Source organism: Halichoeres trimaculatus, unplaced genomic scaffold (assembly GCF_033239565.1).
Source record: "Halichoeres trimaculatus isolate MK-OKI-2021-1 unplaced genomic scaffold, fHalTri1.1 fHalTri1_scaffold_14, whole genome shotgun sequence".
Classification (NCBI taxonomy): Eukaryota; Metazoa; Chordata; class Actinopteri; order Labriformes; family Labridae; genus Halichoeres; species Halichoeres trimaculatus.
Window position 1 is genome coordinate 7,930,319 of NW_027437192.1, and position 18,795 is coordinate 7,949,113.

The 18,795-nt window shown below is 40.1% G+C and overlaps 3 protein-coding genes across 4 annotated transcripts; 2 read left to right on the forward strand and 1 right to left on the reverse strand.

Moving 5' to 3' along the window:
• Window positions 1–2,286: 2,286 nt before the first annotated feature.
• On the reverse strand, window positions 2,287–7,765 carry srsf4 (serine and arginine rich splicing factor 4). 2 transcript variants are annotated; one of them, XM_074686515.1, is made up of 6 exons: window positions 7,574–7,765; window positions 6,139–6,299; window positions 4,484–4,590; window positions 4,026–4,240; window positions 3,862–3,939; window positions 2,287–3,133 (listed from the first exon to the last, which is right to left on the reverse strand). In XM_074686515.1, exons 1-6 carry the CDS (start codon window positions 7,678–7,680, stop codon window positions 2,659–2,661), a joined length of 1,143 nt encoding a protein of 380 aa, XP_074542616.1. In that variant the 5' UTR covers window positions 7,681–7,765; the 3' UTR covers window positions 2,287–2,658. The 2 variants fall into 2 exon arrangements, with proteins under 2 accessions (XP_074542616.1, XP_074542615.1); XM_074686514.1 differs by having other exon boundaries at window positions 2,288–3,154; window positions 7,574–7,763.
• A 1,226-nt stretch (window positions 7,766–8,991) lies between these two features.
• Window positions 8,992–12,626, forward strand: xkr8.3 (XK related 8, tandem duplicate 3). Its single transcript, XM_074686513.1, has 3 exons — window positions 8,992–9,610; window positions 10,238–10,425; window positions 10,577–12,626. Exons 1-3 carry the CDS (start codon window positions 9,285–9,287, stop codon window positions 11,317–11,319), a joined length of 1,257 nt encoding a protein of 418 aa, XP_074542614.1. The 5' UTR covers window positions 8,992–9,284; the 3' UTR covers window positions 11,320–12,626.
• A 215-nt stretch (window positions 12,627–12,841) lies between these two features.
• LOC141802505 (XK-related protein 8-like) lies at window positions 12,842–17,427 on the forward strand. The gene is made up of 3 exons (XM_074686033.1): window positions 12,842–13,260; window positions 15,833–16,026; window positions 16,326–17,427. Exons 1-3 carry the CDS (start codon window positions 12,965–12,967, stop codon window positions 17,102–17,104), a joined length of 1,269 nt encoding a protein of 422 aa, XP_074542134.1. The 5' UTR covers window positions 12,842–12,964; the 3' UTR covers window positions 17,105–17,427.
• The last annotated feature ends 1,368 nt before the right edge of the window (window positions 17,428–18,795 follow it).

Consider the following 18,795-nt stretch of genomic DNA (forward strand, 5'->3'; position numbering starts at 1 on the left):
CAGCAGACTGTCTGCTACAATTTGATGTTAGTTGCAGGTTTGTATGATAATTTGTTTCCTGACAGTGTTGAAAATTATGATGACCCAGTTCATATTTCATATTCCAGATCTTAGTATCCAGAATATTGGCAGGATCTGAATCATACTTTTACATCTGTCAGAAATGATGGTGACCTTGTCTTGTATTGTTTTGCAAAGCAATCCTATCATTTATTGTAGAGTTATATACACATATGGTGAAAACGGCCCTATCTCACAATGATAAAGAATGCTTTGAAAAAATCCTAGATCCAGACGGTGATCCGGATCACCTCCAAAACTGAATGACTTCTTCCTTATCTCATTTTAGACATTTCCTGAAAATTTCATCATTCATCAATACACTGAGTGCAACCTAAAAAAATGTATCCTAAAATATACAAGCAGAGACTGACGACATCAAGGTAAAAAGTCTCATAAAAGGGGGTTAGACCCGTTTTCCACCAGACACAACGGCTTGGCCATCATTTTCCTGTCAGCTAAGGAGTGAGCTGGCCCTCTCCACTGGTTTGCTCATGCCAACGTTTCTTTGTCCTGTAATTAGGTGTGTGGGCATATTTACAGACTAGGCGCAAGGGAATTACCCAGAATTTAAAACAGCATGGTGTGAAACAAGGGAATCCCCAGGGGAAGCTTTGGCAAGCATGGTAGGATTAAAACCAGTGTTGATGCTTTAGAAATAAATCTGCCTGCCTTTGATTACAAATGTGTTATATTGTACTGTATTGTAGCCTATTTATTTCAGCAGTGTGGTTTAACTGTTTTGACTCATAAAAATGTATTATGATATATTTTATTATTTCTTGACCAGATGAAACTCAGTTGCTCATTTCAGGACTTTGGAAACTGAAACTGCTCAGTAAATTATCCTGATTACATCAGAAGTGGCAGTTGTTGCCAGATTCACTCAGGCACTTTACTGGTGACATCAATCAGGTTCCTAATGGCTTCATGTTAAAGGATGAGTTCGGTTTATACAGCTTTTACATTGTTTATAGATTGTAGTAGAACAAAATACTCACCCAGAAGGCTTTCCTGATCCAAGCAGTGCTTCGGGAGATATTTAGATCCAAAATTGTGCAGTGGGCGTCTGTATAATGGGATCCATCGGGGCATAGACAGCGCCGCTCCTAAAACTGCATTAATCGTCCAAAAATTCATGTTTTTCACCAATATTCCATCATGGTCCGCTCCGGGTTAGTCCTCTGCTGCAGTCTGTGTCACTCCAGACAGCACTGTGTGGCTGTAATGACCTCTGAACTGACGAAGACTTTTACGTTTTCGGTTTTACTCTCTGGAGAGCTGACTCCTTTCTTTGAGGGGCAAGCGTAAACAAAGTCTTCGTCAGTTCAGAGGTCATTACAGCCACACAGCGCTGTCTGGAGTGACACAGACTGCAGCAGAGGACTAACCCGGAGCGGACCATGATGGAGTATCGGTGAAAAACATGAGTTTTTGGACGATTAATGCAGTTTTAGGAGCGGCGCTGTCTATGCCCCGAAGGATCCCATTATACGGACGTCCGCTGCACGATTTTGGATCTAAATATCTCCTGAAGCACTGCTCGGATCAGGAAAACCTTCTGGGTGAGTATTTTGTTCTACTTCATTCTATAAACAATGTAAAAGCTGTATAAACCGAACTTATCCTTTAAAGGGGGATATTGATGTTCAGCCTAAATAAATTTAAAACCTTTCATTCTCAGATTACAAACACCTCCCTTTCACCTCCTGTCCTTTCAACTTCTTTCATAACTCTTGTAAGAGGGGCCTTAAGGGGGATCAGTCTTGCCCGAGAGTAAACCCCTAAAAAGCGTCACCTAACCCGCAATAACAAGACGTTCAACCATGAAATCAGAACCATTCTTCCAGTCAAAGCTTGCAAATTGTAACCTGTTAATGGTGTGGACCTTTTTAGTGAGATTACATTGTAGTGTTTTTTTGTTATCATTTACTAAAACATGTTTGCTAAGAGAGCATGTTATGTTTACACCATCATTTTTCAAGTTCAGCTCTCAGGCTCAGGGTTAACCAACAGGTGACAACTCAGTGTGCTCAGATCTCTGTCGTACCTAAAACCTCTTCCCTCATCTCTCCACCTTATTTGATGTGACCAGAAAAAAATGTGTTTTTCTTTTAAACTGTAGAAACAGAGATATAAACAGATTCTTCCAACTAAAGATGTAACGGCATGAAAAAAGACAGACTCACAGATTTATAACAGGCAGTTTTTAATCTGAAATAAAATGATACAAGGATTTCACAAAAGGTGAGGAGATGCTAGAACAAATTCCCACCCAGCACTTTGACAAAAACAATATGCTTCTACGTTTGATTAAAAAAGGCTAAGACACTTACCATCATTGGAACTTATAAAACTCAGATTGCACCCTGTAAATTTACAAACACCTCCACACAAGACGGCTCTAATGAAAAGATGGGAAGTCAAATCAGATGGAGTTGCGTGTGCATAAAAGACATCGAGCAGAGTGCCTGGTATCCTACAGCTAGTTATCAAAAACAGGGGGCGGGGGTCGTGTAGAGGGGGCCGGGGAATGTAAGAGGAGGACAGCGGGAGACGAGAGGACGAGGGATGAAGACAGACAGTCCAAGCTCTGAACTAAGAGCGGGAACGGGAGCGGGAGCGAGACGGGGAGCGGGATTTAGAGCGAGACTCGGAACGAGATGCGGAGCGGGAGTGGGAGCGAGCCTTGGCGGGAGAGGGGGAACGGGACTTGGATTTAGACTTGGATTTGGACCTGGCTCTGGATTTGGAATCGGCGGGGGAACGCGAACGGGAGCGGGAGCCCCTGTCAGGCTCACCACACTCGTCGTCGCTCTTGGGTGGCTCGCGGCCCTTTGAGCCGGATTTCCTGGAGCGATCCTTGATTCCTGATCTGGAACGAGACCTGGAGCGGGAGCGAGAGCGGGACCTGGACCCGGACTCGTCCTTCTTGCCCTTCTTCCCATCTTTCTTGCTCTTTTTGCTCTTGGGGCTGCGGCTCCTGCTGCTGTCCTTGTTCTTCGGAGCCCCGTTGCTGCGCTCCTCGTCCTCCTTCTTGCCCTTGGCTTTGTTCTTCTTGCTGCGAGATCGGCTGCGGGAGCGAGAAGCAGCTCTGAATAGAATCAAAAAGATTTATTTAAGTTTTTAAATTCAGATAATTTTTGGAATGAAATGAGACCCCGGCAGGACTCTGCGATTTAGGTTCCGGGCTTTAACCACAAGTATTCAATGAATGGACGTCTGTAAAAGGAAACTTAGACCGGGGAAGCGGTGTACGTGACCATGAGACCAGGTGAACTCTGTACTGGACATCCACCATGCCTCTCTGGCACCCTGAATACTCTACATGCACAGCGTAACCAGCCCAGAGCGCTGACCAGCCTGAAATTCTACCATTATAAACTTTTACTTGATCTGCATTTGGCAGCTAGCAGGTTTCAACTTTTACCTCTTAATGGAAAAAGCGCAGCTGTAAATATCAGGCTACTGCCTGCGTCCACTCGCTATAGGCTTCATGCCAACCAGTTCAAACATCAGTGCACTTTCTTGGAATTGTACACCTCTATTTCTGGAAACTATGCTCTCAGCTTACCGTTAACAAGCTACCAAATGCCGAAGCCTCAATGTGGCTTTAACGACAGCTGCTGAGCTTTATATAATTGTTACTGTATGTTATCCTATAGAGGCCAGAGGCTAAGAGTGGGTTGTGAATCTTAAGCTCATTTAACATGTATTATCACTCTTTAGCAAGAGTAAATTGGCATCAAATCCAGCTTTAATTCATCTTTAGTCTCTTCTTACAGAGCGGGGATTTCTCACCTGGAGTGGGAGCGGCTGCGACTGCTGCTCTCACTGCGGCTGCGGCTCTTGCGAGATCTGCGGCTCCTGGAGCGAGACCTGAAGAAATGAGTTTCACTGATTAGAAAATGTCACTTCATAACAAGTACACACAGGTCTTGATTGAGCTCTGTGACATGGCTCACCTGGAGCGGCTGCGACTGCGAGAATAGGAGCGTCTGCGTTTGGCCCCGGGGCGATCCTCGATGAGACGGATCTTCCTGCCGTTCACCTCTGTCCCATCGAGCTTCTCGAGAGCCCTCTTCATGTCCGAGTACAGCCTGAACTCAATCACACCCTCATTCCTCCGACCTTTGTGGGTGTCAGCATAGGTCACCTCACCTGCCTGCCTCATGTAGTCCTGTGAATAAAGTGAGAAGCACGTGTTCAGAGGGAAGACTCGAAATACAGAAACCACAGATATGAAAATTCCTCCTAGCTGTTTGGAAAATAAAATGGTACTCATTGTGCCTTGACCTTTTAGAAGAAGCACTTCTTCTAAGTTTAAATACAAGAAAACACAGTTTCTGTGTGAGGTTTCAGCTTCTCACTTCACCACCCTCACCAAACACATGCCAAGTTATGCAAGAGTGAAGAAACATACCTTCAAGTCCTGCCAGCTGCAGCGGCTCGAAAGATTCTCAACAATGAGTCGGTAATCAGTCCTTATAGGTGGACCGTATCTGTCTCTTCCCCAGCGTCCATATCCACCTTTTGATGCAACAAGGAAGGGAAAGGAAAAATGAGGGCCCAGAAAGAGACACAGGTGATGCAAGTACACTAAACTTCAAGCTACAAAAACTACAAAATGTCAATATTCACTTGGAAAAGGAATCAAGGAAGGGGAAAAATAAAGGTGAAAAAAAATTACAAAAAGAAAAATTTATTTAATCCTTGGAAAAAAAATGTTTAAATTGAAATTATCTGAAAGGCCTAGAACTATACACAGCTGTAGATTAAATTTTGGTTAAAGTTGAATCGGCCTTGTTATGAAATGAGGAAAAAAAACAACTCAAATTGAAAAACATAACTGATCGAGGCAGTACTTACGGTGAACTAAAGCAAGTTTCTAACTATCCTATCTAAAAACATTGCACTGTTACAAAACATGTTCTTTTTTCAGGCACCTATAAGAGCTGAACCCACATCTTTTCCTAACCCCATGGCATCCTCACCACCCGGCCTGGGCCTAATGGGAAAAGCGGTCTTCATTCACAATGGCTCCCTTTTTTGGTCTGCCCAGGGGCCCAGAATGGTCAAACCACACTCTTGGAAAGGGGGGACACCATGGCCAGCAATAGGGGCAGGCAGTCAGCAAAGGACTCTTTCAATTAAAACATTGAGGTTCTTTGTTAAATCTTTACCTTTAAATTGACAATCATTTTTAAGAAATATAAACGGAATAAGACATCAATAGATTACAAGTTATTTAACAATGAAAGAGTTCATTAACAGTATTCAAACACTTTGATCTTTTTCATCAGTAAGCCATTTCCCCATCACAGATTTACATTACACTGCATCTCCAATTCTTCATATGGAAATCCAAGATATTTACCAAGTCATTGGTGGCTCTGGTGCGCACAAAATTTATCACAGAAGTAATCATGAGGACAGTCTCTTTCTACGCCCTTTTCAGCAGATAGAGACACATTTACAGGACAATTAACAGAAAGGTACTCTGGAGAAAGAAGGGGCTGTATGTTAAACAGGTAATAGGGGTCGTTGAGACCAGAAGAAAAGCAAAACCTGATGACACTGAGATAGCGGGTGTGGTTGGACGAGTCTGACTCTCAGACAATCAAAGGCATAGATTAAAACTACCAGTTTTACTTTGATAGAAGAGTAAATTAAGCTCTCAGTACCGTGTCTGTGTTGCTGATGGCCTAACAAATAAAAAATGGATGATACCAAAATCAAATAAAATTATTCTTAAATAGTTTGTTTTGGTTAAGTTCAGTGCTACTCTGTGGCTGTCTACTTCCATTTTTGGTGTAAACTTGATGCCAATTAAAAAAAATGTTGGTAATATAAACCTTTCATGAATTGAGCTCCCTAAAAAACATCAGGCACAGCCAGTCACCCCAAGTCTTCCTTTCTGGACTATCAGAATATAAATTCAATGCACATCAGCCACCAAGGACATGCTAAAAATTTGCCCCGCTGAAATTTAGATTGATGGTCCCCTGCAATGAACAAAATCCCTCATCAATGTCAGCATTAATGAAACACAAGCACATCCATCTGTGGAGCACTTACTTCTTCCACCACCTCCTCCTCCTCCACCACCATAGCCTCCGTCGCGACGGGGTCCCTTGGTGTGCTCCACAATGACCCTTTCCCCACAGAGTTCTTTGCCGTTCAGGTCGTACACAGCGTCGTCTGCATCGCGGGGGTCGTCAAATTCCACAAAGCCGTACCTTGAAAAGGGGAGAAGGACAGTTTTTAATACTAAAGGGCAGAATTCAGAGGCACTGATCCAAAGACAAGAAGTTCAAAGAACAGACGAACTGAAAGCTCTGGCTAAAGTTCAGTGAATATTTAATTTTAGATACGCTTGATTTTGCAATAATGTCAAAGGTCATTTATTTTGCTTTACATATTGCCATCAGCCAATCCAAAATATGACTGATTACCTTCCAGGAAGGCTAAATATTCTTTGACTTTGAAATGCCTCGATCTAATTTAGCAACTGTTTGATGCATGCACAATCGCCATGCATGTCCCAGCAGAGCTTTCTGTTTCACATCAAAGTTTTCTTTTTACATTTTGCCTGTTTTCCCAGTCTTTTTCTTCCTTATATCATTTTTTTAAATCAATTTCTCCATCTAAAGTATATCATCTTTGATTGTCTGCCAGTGTTTGTGGCATGTCCGCCAGTCGTAAGCCAGCTCTTATAAAGGTTTATCCTTTCAAGTTGCTGGTGGATTTTGACCAGGTATCGGTCTCCTGTGTGCATACTTCCTTCCAAGTTTCCAGAGTATAAAACACTATCTGGAAATCGCATATACCAATACTTCAGAGAGCTGCGTGAGAGCAGTTTTATTTCCATGCACTTCTAGAAAATGTGTGCTTTCTTACCTTTCTATAAATTTAGCTTGTTAAGATTGTTTCTGCACTGCATCAAGCAAAAAGCTTGGTGTGTGTAAACACTCTTGGTAACGAACCTGACTACGATTTAATACATTCATATCTGGGTTACCGAATGCTTAAAAAAATTACTATCATAGTGAAATGCGTTGGCAATACAACTTTTAATATACAAACTGGTAAGTGTTGAGAGTATTGATTTCAGGATAAACTCGACTGATACCAAACTGGATAATATTTATTAAACCGTCGTTAGTGAAACACTCCAGCGTCTGTGACATTGCCACGTCTGTTAGCTAGTGTTACCCAGCCGTTCATGTACAATGCCCGCACGGTTGTTCCATTGCACCGTGGCTCTCAAAACCTGAATTTCCTTCCAAATAGTTTCACTAAACCTAAGAAACGATGAAAGCAAATGCTTAAATCCCGCTGAAACATCGCTAAAAATCACTTTCTTTTCAAATTTCGTTGATGGTTATCGAGCACGGAAGCTAACTAGCATTAGCAGGCCGCGCCCGCTAACAAGGCCCAGACTGCACGTTATGTCCACGACGCGGCCTGCGCAGACGTTAGCGTCAACAATAGATATTTTAAAAATCCTTACCCGTTTTTCAGGTCGACTTCAAGTATTTTTCCATAGCCTTTGAAGAACCTCTCCACGTCCTTTTCTCGAGCTCTGTAGCTCAACCTTCCTATATAAACCCTCGACATTTCGTTAGCTCGAGCGTGATACCCACACAAGAGACACGAGCTCACAGAAAGGAGGCGCGAGGGTGCAGAGATACATACACGAGCTCCTTTGATACAATAGGTTGTGGCTAAAGGGGGCGTCTCTATGGGGAAAGTGGGTTCCTCAGGCCTCGATTTAGTCTGCCAGGTTGCTTGTTTGTTGATGAGTAAATTGTTGTTAGAGCTACATTGAATTTATTTAATCGATATATGTAACTTGTGACGCAGGAGTAAATTTTCTTTCTCTGTCTTACCTTTATTTATGAATTCTTAGATTCTCAAGCGTCAGCATGTTATAATTATTATTGAACAAACAGAAACTTTATCAGTTGTATTGAGCTGTATGACTCCAACACCAACCCAAAGCTTTAACATTAATTGTCCTGCCTACATTAATAGTCAACAACTGATTATCATACTTTGTGTTCCATGTATATAATAATAATAATAATAATAATAATAATAATAATAATAATAATAATAATAAATTATATCCTATAGTAGTAATATATCTGACCTTTTAAAGGAAATTTCACTTTGCCATTAATCATTCATCATTAAAGCAAAACACTTGCCAAATCTTGGCAAGTGTTTTGCTTTAAGTGGATTGACCTTTGGGTCCTATTCAGACAAAAAAAAAAAAAAAAGAGAGAGAGAGAGAGAGAGAGAGAGAAAGAGAAAGAAATCAAAGACATAATTTAAGGCCAGTACCAAACGTGTGAGCTTAAGTTTGAATGAAAATGAATGCTGAAAAGCACTTATGGGCTACCTTCAAATGGTGGGATAAGAATAAAATTAGACCATTGGTATAACAAAGGGGTTGTTGTTGTTGTAAAGATAAATAATATAAAGATTAAATAAAGACATAAACATTTTTATAAAAAGAAATAGTTTTTTGTTGTACAAATATCAGTTTTGAAGAAACAGTTTATTGATAATTACAAGTGATATAGCTTGGTTTCCATTTAGATACATTTTCCACTGCCTATTTTTTTCTTTTTCAAACATAAAAGCATAGATATTCTGTTTTGTTTACCACCCGCTTCCACAGAGTGTAGTTCCCATGAAGGCCTGTAATAATAACATTTAGACATCTTTCCTGTAATTGACTATTTGAAAGTAATTCCATTTCTAAATTTGTCGATGGATCTTTTTCATACTCTTGTTCGACAAATCAACCGATTAATCGTTTAATCCTTGTCGGTTTCCTGTCGAACACGGTAGCGGTCTTTAAAACTTAAAGCCTGCTCGTCCCGGATTTGACGACCTCTCATTCCATGTACTACTCGCGTTGGGCGGGGCTTACGACTACACGGGCAGGGAACATTACAAACACACCGGCTGCTGTACAATGTGGTCCCGTTTAGTTTAAAGGCAAACACGTTTTTCTTAAGTCATGCATCTGACGTTTTAACATATGTCCTTTGAGTGACTTCAGCCTGTTGCTGTAATCTGAAAGTGGTGGAAACTTTTTCCTCAATGGGTTGAAGAATGTAAGGACGCTTTGGGGAGGGAAATAACGGTTTGCGACGTTAGCCGAATGTTAGCTTATCAGCAACAGGTCGGTTGGTCAACGGAAAACGGTAATGGAGCGCGCGACTTTTTCAAAATACTCCTGGGTGGATTTTGCCTTCTCTGTGATCGGAGTTTGTACTTTTTTGGTGGACTGGGGCTCGGATATATGGGTGGCCACCGAATTTTACGGTCGTGGGGACTTTTTCTGGTTCGGTGTGCTGGTTGGCCTCATGGTGCTGTCGTCCGTCGTGGTCCAGATGTTCAGCTGGTTCTGGCTGAAGTATGACCGCGAGCTGCCGGGGTTCAGTGCTGTGACCGGGGGAGGAACCGTGCTGTTTGGGGACCGGGTGAAGCTGTCCTGCTTGATCCATGTGCTGCAGCTGGGTTTCCTATGCAGGTAGACCAAATAATGTGTAAATATGCCTTATATACACAACAAATGCAATACAAGCCTAACGCCAGTGACTTTGTTACACTGAAAACAATTACCGTAAACTTGAATGTTAAGTAGTTCCTCAATCTGTGGGAAGTGTTGCAAGGGAAGTTTTCATGAAACACACAGCTTGTGTGTCAACACATTTGAAAATGATGAAATCTATTTGGGTTGCAGTGGTATATAAAACAAAATAAAGACTGTTGTGCTCAGCAATTTTAAAATGCTATAAAGAATTAAACAAACAGAGAAAAAGGCCAGTTAACATAACACAGCAAAGATAAAGGTGTTGTATTGACGTATCTAATGCAGCTTTTTACAGTTGAGTGGTTCTTCCTGCAAAGCCGTTCATGGAAGAACCATAAAATCTCACATGACATGGGCAGTTACCATAAATGTGAGATTCAGGTTTTAGAACAAGTAAATCCAGGGAAGATCTGCAAATGCACAAATAATCAGTTAATGAGGCTTAAAAAAAGTGTTGAGTCAGTGCATCTTCCCATAAAGCATCTATTCACTCTTGAAAGACTAGGTTCAGGTGCTTTGTCTTGTCCTGTGACCTCACGCTCAGCTTGTTTCTCGTCCACACAGGCACATCTCTGCCATACGACAAGGCTTCAGAGTTTGGTGGCGCAAAGAGGAAGGCTCAGAGTACGCCGTTTACCTGACACATGACCTCAGTATGCTGCGGCTTATTGAGACGTTCTGCGAGAGTGCTCCTCAGCTCACACTGATGATCTACGTAATGCTGTGCACAAACAAGGCCAGGACTGTACAGTGTAAGTTTTCTAATGTTGAGGCAAACTTGTGAATCAAAGTGAGTGACTCACTTAGTTTCAGTTGAAAATAACATCTTGTGAGGTTTGTGGTAAAGCTGTGTGCACTTCCTCTTTGGTTGCTACTCTAACACTTCAAATTTCGTTTTTGCAGTTGTGAGCATCGCTGCATCGACCACTTCCATCGCCTGGATGGTGGTGGATTATCACCGCTCACTGCGTTCCTTCCTCCCAGATAAAGCCAAGCAGGACTGGGCTTCCTCTTTAATCTACTTCTTGTGGAACCTGCTCCTCATCGCCCCACGTGTTGCAGCCATCGCTCTTTTTGCCTCTGTTCTGCCTGTTTATATAGCTGCCCACTTCCTCATGCTGTGGATTGTCTTTGTGTTATGGGCATGGCGGCAGCGGACAGACTTCATGGACAGTACCAGTGGTGAGTGGCTCTACCGGGCCACCGTAGGGCTCATTTGGTACTTCAGCTGGTTTAATGTCGCAGAGGGTCGAACCAGAGCCAGGAGCATCATCTACCACTCCTTCATCACCACTGATGGCGTCATCCTGCTGGTGACCTGGTGGTGCTACAGGGACCCCGTGCAGACAGAATCGTACGGCCTTGCTCTTTTCATCGCTCTACCTTTCATCTACCTCCTGGGGCTGCTCTTCAAAACCCTCTACTACTGCTGCTTCCACCCAAAGCTGTGGAGGCCCCCCACGAGGGACCCCGGGCTGTCCAACGATCTGCCTGACGCAGAAGTGACCTTTAAAGACTTTTCCATCCAGGACGGCGCCGTGTCCTCACAGCTCCTCAACAGACGAATGGCTTGCCATGCGTCTAATTTTTACTCAAAGCAAGGAGGCTCTAGACAAACGGATAAAGAAGAGTCCACCCATCTTTGATGTCTGACTGTTTGTGTCAGAGCCGACTGTTGAGGACTGATAAATATTACCTCAAGTGGTAGTAAAAGAATAGCACAGCCTCGCTCTAGAGTGTCTCTTGATGTGCTGCAATTTCACAAGAAGCCCAGTATACTATGAAGAAAAAATGAGGCTTGAATAGGATTTTAATCTGAGAGTGGGATTACAAATGGTACTATTTGGCATCGGTAAATATATTTGGATATAGTTAACACCTGAAAAGCCTTTCACTTAACCAGAAAATTCATAAACGGCTCACAAATTTAGATAATACTGCACACACATCAAAATCTGTTACCAAACAGCTGATACTGTATCAACAGTATCTGACAATTCATCCTGTTATTTGTTCTCAAGTCTTCTATTGCCATATTTTCAAACATCATTCATTCTGGGATTATCTGTCTGAGTGATTTATAAACACAAAGTAAAGTATTAGTTGAATACAGTTTCTATAAAGCTAATCTTATATTTTCTGAATGTTTAATATGGAGTCAAATGTAGAAAATGTGACCATTTGGGTTAGAGGTTGATGTTGTTTGAGGGCCTTGTATTTCCAAAATATACACTTGCAGGGATTGAGAAATTAACCACGCGTCTTTCGCTAAAAGTATTTGTACTTAAAATATAGAAAAATAATACAAATGACAATCATTATTGTACTGTTGACATGAAAGAGGTTTGGTAAACCCTTCTGGTACGAATATTTTATCATAAATAGTTGTGAAACACTGGATTTTAATAGGATTTTTCCATGATAACTAGGGCCATCAAAACTTGTTTTTATGTGATGTTACAGAAGCTAACACTGGAAGCTATTTGAAGGACTTTGAATGTAACAAAAAGCTCTCTTGTATGGTTATATGTATAGTTATTGTTCCAAACAGCTGTTTTTAAGCCACTTTACAAGTGCTACTTTTTATAAACATGACGTTTAAGCTGTTAAATAAGTTCACTCTAGCCTTAGATGTCAGAAAGTTCAAACACTAGCGCTGTTTACTTCATTATCTGTTTGTTCAGCTTGTTTGAATGTTGACAGAGCATCAGGTGAGACTTTCAAAAGCGCACTGCCCCTTCAGGATATGTTAGAACTAAATCAGTTGTGTTTCCTTAAAGTTTGTGTTTAATGTCAATCCAGTTCATTGAATGTGCAAAAAAAGTGTTTCAGATTCACTTCTGTAAATCTGCTGTAACCAACAGTCAAGGTCAGAACTGGAGGTTAATCTTTACCTCATTTGCCACGTGCAATTATTAAAGTGATAACACTTCTGCATCATCTGATATAAATGGTGTTTGTTCATCTCTGTTTACACATCTAAATCTTACTTGTTCCCATAATTTACAGCCTGTGCTCTTTTTCTCTATGAAGTACTTTGAGAAATATGGCTTCAGCAAAGCTTTCTGTGAATGAACCTATTCTGTTACTTTTAGACAGTATGCCTTTAAGTAACTCAGTAGGAGGGTCAGCATGTGGGAGGAGTTACTCACAACTGAAAAACTGAACTTTGGATCTTACTTTCAGTTGTCTCTTGGACAGATTTGTAAACAGGTCTGTTCACAAGAATGTAGCCACTCTAGGAGCAGAAAGTTTGAGAGGATATGAGTGGAGTTTAGTGTGACAGGCACGATGGCTAACTTTGAGTACTCCCCGGTGGACTTCCTCTTCACTTGTCTGGGGCTTGTGTTTTTGCTGCTCGACATAGTGCTGGATATTTGGGCCGTTGTGTCTCTGTACAAGGAAAAGGAGTATGTGAGTCTTGGTATCCTGCTGCTGTTCCTGGTGGGCTCGTCTGTTCTTGTCCAGGCCTTCAGCTGGCTCTGGTACAGCTATGAGAACTTCAGAAGAGAGACGACTGTGGAGAAGTGTGTCAGTGTGAACCTGCTCAATCTTCTCCACTGGCTACAGCTGGGAATCTACTTCAGGTTGTTTAAACTTTCTCTGACTACAGAAATCCTGGTGTTTTCCAAACAGCTGAGACTGTTTGCCTCTCTGCTGTTCTGTTATTATGTTTGTAGGAAGGAATGTGTGAGAGTGTGAACACATAAGTTAAAAATGAGGGTGGCTCTGTTTCGTTTTCCTCTTCCTGTGGGTCTTTTTTATCTCAGTCACACCCTCATTTCTTTCAACTGTAAAGGTTAACGTCCCATTTCCCAGAAACAAACTGTTAATGTCAGTGCACCTGGTGTGCTTCATGCTTGTTCTGCACAATTATACCTCTTTCAAACTAAGAGGCTTGACAAAGATTCAGTCTGGCAGAGTTTCATGTCAAAGTGCAGAAACAACATGATGACAGTTTGGTAGTAAGAAGATAATTGCAGTGTAATGAGTGTTCATTATGTGATATCTTGGCATTCAGGACTGTTTTATCTGGGTTATATTAGACTGAAATGAACGTTCAAGAGTGAGATAATTCACTTAATTTAAGTTGAACACATTTGAAACAGTAATAAGACAAGCTTAGTAAGTATTAAAATTATTTTAATTTTTTGCGGTTGGAATATGGTAACCTCTCACTGGTTTTTAAATGAAGAGTTAGGTGCTAGTTTTGGATCTAAAATTAGTTTAAAACAACAGTATTTCCTTCAACTGCTGCATTCCTACAAATTTCTTTCCATAACACACAAAATATGAAATCCGGTGATATCACTGTTAATACTGGGAAACATGGAACAGTAGTTTACACCATTTTTAACAGCACATAGAACAATAAACAGCACCACAAAGTTCTGAACTGGCTAACCGAAAATAGAAAAACAACAAGCAGTTTAGACAATGACATTAACAGGTTATAAACTAAAAATAAAAAGATTGTGCAATTGTATGGTGCACTGAAATATGACACCAACTGATACAAACATTACGATATGAAACAGAATGATACAAAACAGTATTATATGATACAGTATTAATATATATAATATTAACAGTACAATGCAGTAAAATATGATACAATACACAACAGTCAGGTAGGCTAAGGTATGATACAGAACAAAACTTAAAGATACAAAGTGATATGGTACAACACAACACTATACAGTACTGTATCATATTGTATGATATGATACAGTACTTGACTTCATGATACAGAATGTTACAATACCGTACCATACAATACAGCCAGGTATGATATCATATAGTATAATACAATATATTACTGTATGGTAAGACACAGCATGTCACCAAATGATAGAAAACCAAATTTTATGATACAATATGATACAATACAATAAGGTTCACCATGATAGAAACCAGCACGATATGAAACAGAATGATACAAAACAAAACTATATGATACAGTATTAATATTTATAATATAAAACGATACAATATAGTAAAATATGATACAATGCAAAAAAGTCAGGTAAGATAAGGTATAATACAGAACAAAACTTAAAGATACAAAGTGATATGATACAACACAACACTATACAGTACTGTATCATATTGTATGATATGATACAGTACTTGACTTCTTGATACAGAATGATACAATATCTTACCATACAATACAGCCAGATATGATATCATAGAGTATAATACAGTTTCAGAAAAAAATCCTTCAGGATATGATACATTACAGTACTGTATGATCAGGTACGGTATGGTACTAAACAATATATATGATATGATGCATTACGAGACAGTACACTATTACATGATATCATACGAATCACTCTACATTGGTTGTCATGAATTAAAAAGAAAAAAAGTTAAAAGGACAGTTTTCTTAACGGACACGGAAAAGTTGTGAAAGTGAGTTAATGATTGATTTCTTTTATAACTTGAGCTATGATAAATATAGCTCCTAATTCTAATGTAAATAAAGAATTATAAGTCCTATGAAGGATATTACAAGATGACACCCTTATGAAGCTTTATTTATCATTGATGAAGTTAATCATTAACTGACTTTTACAGCTTTTCTGTGTCTGTTTGGATAAGTAACCTCTTTAACTTCTGTTGTGCCTGTACTATTGTTGCATTGTAGCTTTTGCAAATCATGTTGTTGCTTTTGCAAATCGTAAGACAGCAACATTATTTTGTGTTAAAATTCATCCTCTTTTGATATGAATCAAGCTTATGCTGTATAGAGCATTTATTGTAATGCCCTGCCCGGTTACTTGAAAACACTTCAACACTTCATTGTGTCTTTAACTGTCAAGGTTTATGGCTGCTAAATGCTTTACTTTCACTTTGTATTTCATTCACTGTAACGTAGGGAATTTGCCTGATGAAGTAATCAGAGAAATATTCTCACGACATCATCCCCTCCCACGAATTACGTGATCTGTTTCAATTCCTGTTAATGTGGTGCTTGGTTCATGTGGTAATTCATAGCAGCAGTAGCATGTTTTGTGTTCATGTATGACTCATGAACTCACTTTACAGTTTCCAGAGAACATGATAAGATTTTGGGAACTCTGTCTAACAGGTTTTGTCAGACCCGAAGTGCCTTTTGTTAAATTACTATGATCTTTGTGTGTTTTGTCTCAGGCATGCAGGTGTGGTGGAGGTTTCCGTACGTAGCTTCTTCTCAAGGCTTAAGGGCCCAGACGAAGATGTCGCAGTGTTCCTGAGCCATGACCTGAGCATGCTGCGGCTCATAGAGACGTTCTCAGAGAGCTGCCCTCAGCTCGTCCTCATGCTCACCATCATTCTGCAGCGTGGCGAGCTCGACCCCTGGACAGGTGCAGTGTGTTAGTTGTCTTGTCATGAAGATTTGGGAAAAGCTGTAAGACACTGTTTCATAGAAGAATTAGTCATGACCAACTGTGACGCCCAAGAATGATTGAATGATATCACTGAAGTTAATGCTAGAACCACTCCAGAAAAAAATCAAATAAGTTAATTTTTTGATGGTTTTTGAACTCGCTTTACAAAAATATTTCTCCTCTAAGTGAATGTTTCCAGCCATTTATCCTATTTATTGATCAGTCTTTATTAGATGTTGCATCTCTAAAAGCATATTTCTCCTCTTCCTCCTCAGTGTTGAAGGCCATCGGCTCAGCCTCCGCCGTCGCCTGCAGCGTGACCATGTACCACCGCTCTCTGCGCTCCTTCCTCCTTGACAAAGAGAAGCAGGTGGTCCTCTCCTCCATCATCTACTTTCTCTGGAACCTTCTTCTCGTCATGTCTCGTATCACTGCCCTTGCCCTCTTTGCCTCTGTGCTGCCATGCTACATCTTCACCCACTTCATCTGCTCCTGGTTCATATTATTCTTCTTTGTCTGGCGATCTAAGACCAACTTTATGGAAAACGCTTGTGGAGAATGGCTTTACAGAGCCACCGTGGGCCTCATTTGGTATTTTGACTGGTTTAATGTCGTGGAGGGGAGGACGAGGTACAAGACTCTGTTTTATCACGGCTACATACTGGTCGATATTTGTCTCCTGGTTGCTCTGTGGTGCTGGCAGATAACAGCAACAGAAACACCATATTTTGAAATCTCACCTCTTAATGCCAAAATCACTGCTGTCAGTGTTGCTGTAGCGTATATGCTCGGTCTCTTATTAAAATTGATGTATTATAAGTTCCTCCATCCAAATCTGGACAAGGAACAGTTAAAAGGAGACGACACTGAAAAGTCCTCACCCAAATCCAAACCTATGATGACTGAAGATGTGCCAGACTCTGCCAGGTCTGCAGTCATACAACTTCAATCTGACACAGGAACTGACGAAACAGCATTCAGAACGGCCAGTCCACCTGACACTAAACGCTGCAATAAGAGAATGAGGAAGTTGGCTAAGAACTTCTACTCCTGACCTGTAGGACACTTTGCACCGACAGGACTTGGAGGTTAGCGACAGACCCCGGCAGACTCTCTGTGGATCAGTTATCAATAATCAATCAGGATCTTGGTATTTGTGTTGGTCAGAGTGGACTATCCCCTGGTCCATTTTGACCCACAGATGCAGCCTGATGACTGACATCAGTACTAGGCATTATGCTTCTACGCACCAGAGTTCATTAAATTGATGCTTCCATTACATTCCTATGAGACTAATATAAATGTTTTATTTTCATTTTTTTTACTGTTTTAAATGTAAGTTATATAACTCATATTAAATTAACCAGAATCTGTCATGCTTTTTTCTAACAAAATAAAACAAACATTTGTTTTTGAAGGTGATATTTAACAAACCATGATGCCACTTACTTGTATCATCAGGCTGCTCGCTATCCCTGACATGTTTAATTTAATTATTGTCATTTATTTATTTATTTTTGAGCTCAGTGTCCATTCCTTTTTTTATAGAGTGCACTTTAATAAAAAGATTACTAATAAAAAGCAGCCTTCTGTGTACCTTTGAAGTAATTTCCCCTCAACTCTTCCCATATAATTCAACCAATGATTAAAATTTAATGTGTGCAATAAAAAAAAAGATACCACACTCATAAATTGATATTAGCATGGATGATATGGTTAAGTCCTGTTAACAAGATTTGTTGAGATACACAGACCATTATTGAAAAGCCTCCAGTAAACTATGACAAGCATCATCAGCTAATACAAGAACATGAGTCATTACACAAATGTGATACCATAACAGAAATTACCTTTGAAGACAAATTATTTATTTTCCTCTGAAACAGTAGCCCCTGAAGCAAGAATAATTATTTTGACATGTGCTGTAAAGTGTAGTTGAAAAACAGAGGCTTTAAACACTGAACTGACAGCATTACTGTGAAGTTAGTCAAATTTGGGAGAGTTTTGATAATGATTTTCAAGCCTGTTAAAGCTTTAATTTTTTATTTTATTTTTTATTTTTTGCAGAACACTAAATTCCTGTTATAAGGTGAGATAAACAGCTCCAGAATTAGCAATAGGCTAAACAGCTAGCGGTAGCCTAGCTTGTTTTAGGAAATGTACCAGGTCGTACAAACTCGTACGTTTTCAGATTTTTATGGTTTTATCTATTTTATTTCAGAGCACCAAGAAACAGTTGTATCAGAAAATTAAGTGTATGGGGACTATTTTAAATGTTGGCCCCGAGCTGAATTGCTAACGTCAGTTTAGCTTGTTTAAGACATGCACTACTTTGGGTTTTTAGGTTCTACTTTTGAGTTTATTTTGAGGCTGTTAAGGTTTTACTATTTCTTTATTTTCTTTCTAATTTTAAAGCACCTAAAAACGGGTTTCACATAAAATTAAGCGGCATAATATTGGCTATCTTCAAGGTTTGTCCTGAGCTACATAGCTAACGTTGGCTTAGCTAGTTTTGAAAGGGGTTTGATATACAAACAAAACAACTTTATCCTTTTCAATACTGCAAGTTTTTTGGGTGTTGGTAGTATCCTTGACTGGTAGACCTAGTGGATTCAGATTTCTCAAACCAACAGGATTCACACTCTTTAGTGTAATCTAAAAAAACAAAGTAGTGTAGTGCGTACTAAGTATTTTCAGAATAACTACAGTATGCCTTAAAAACCTAGATCCATTAGAATTTTTTAA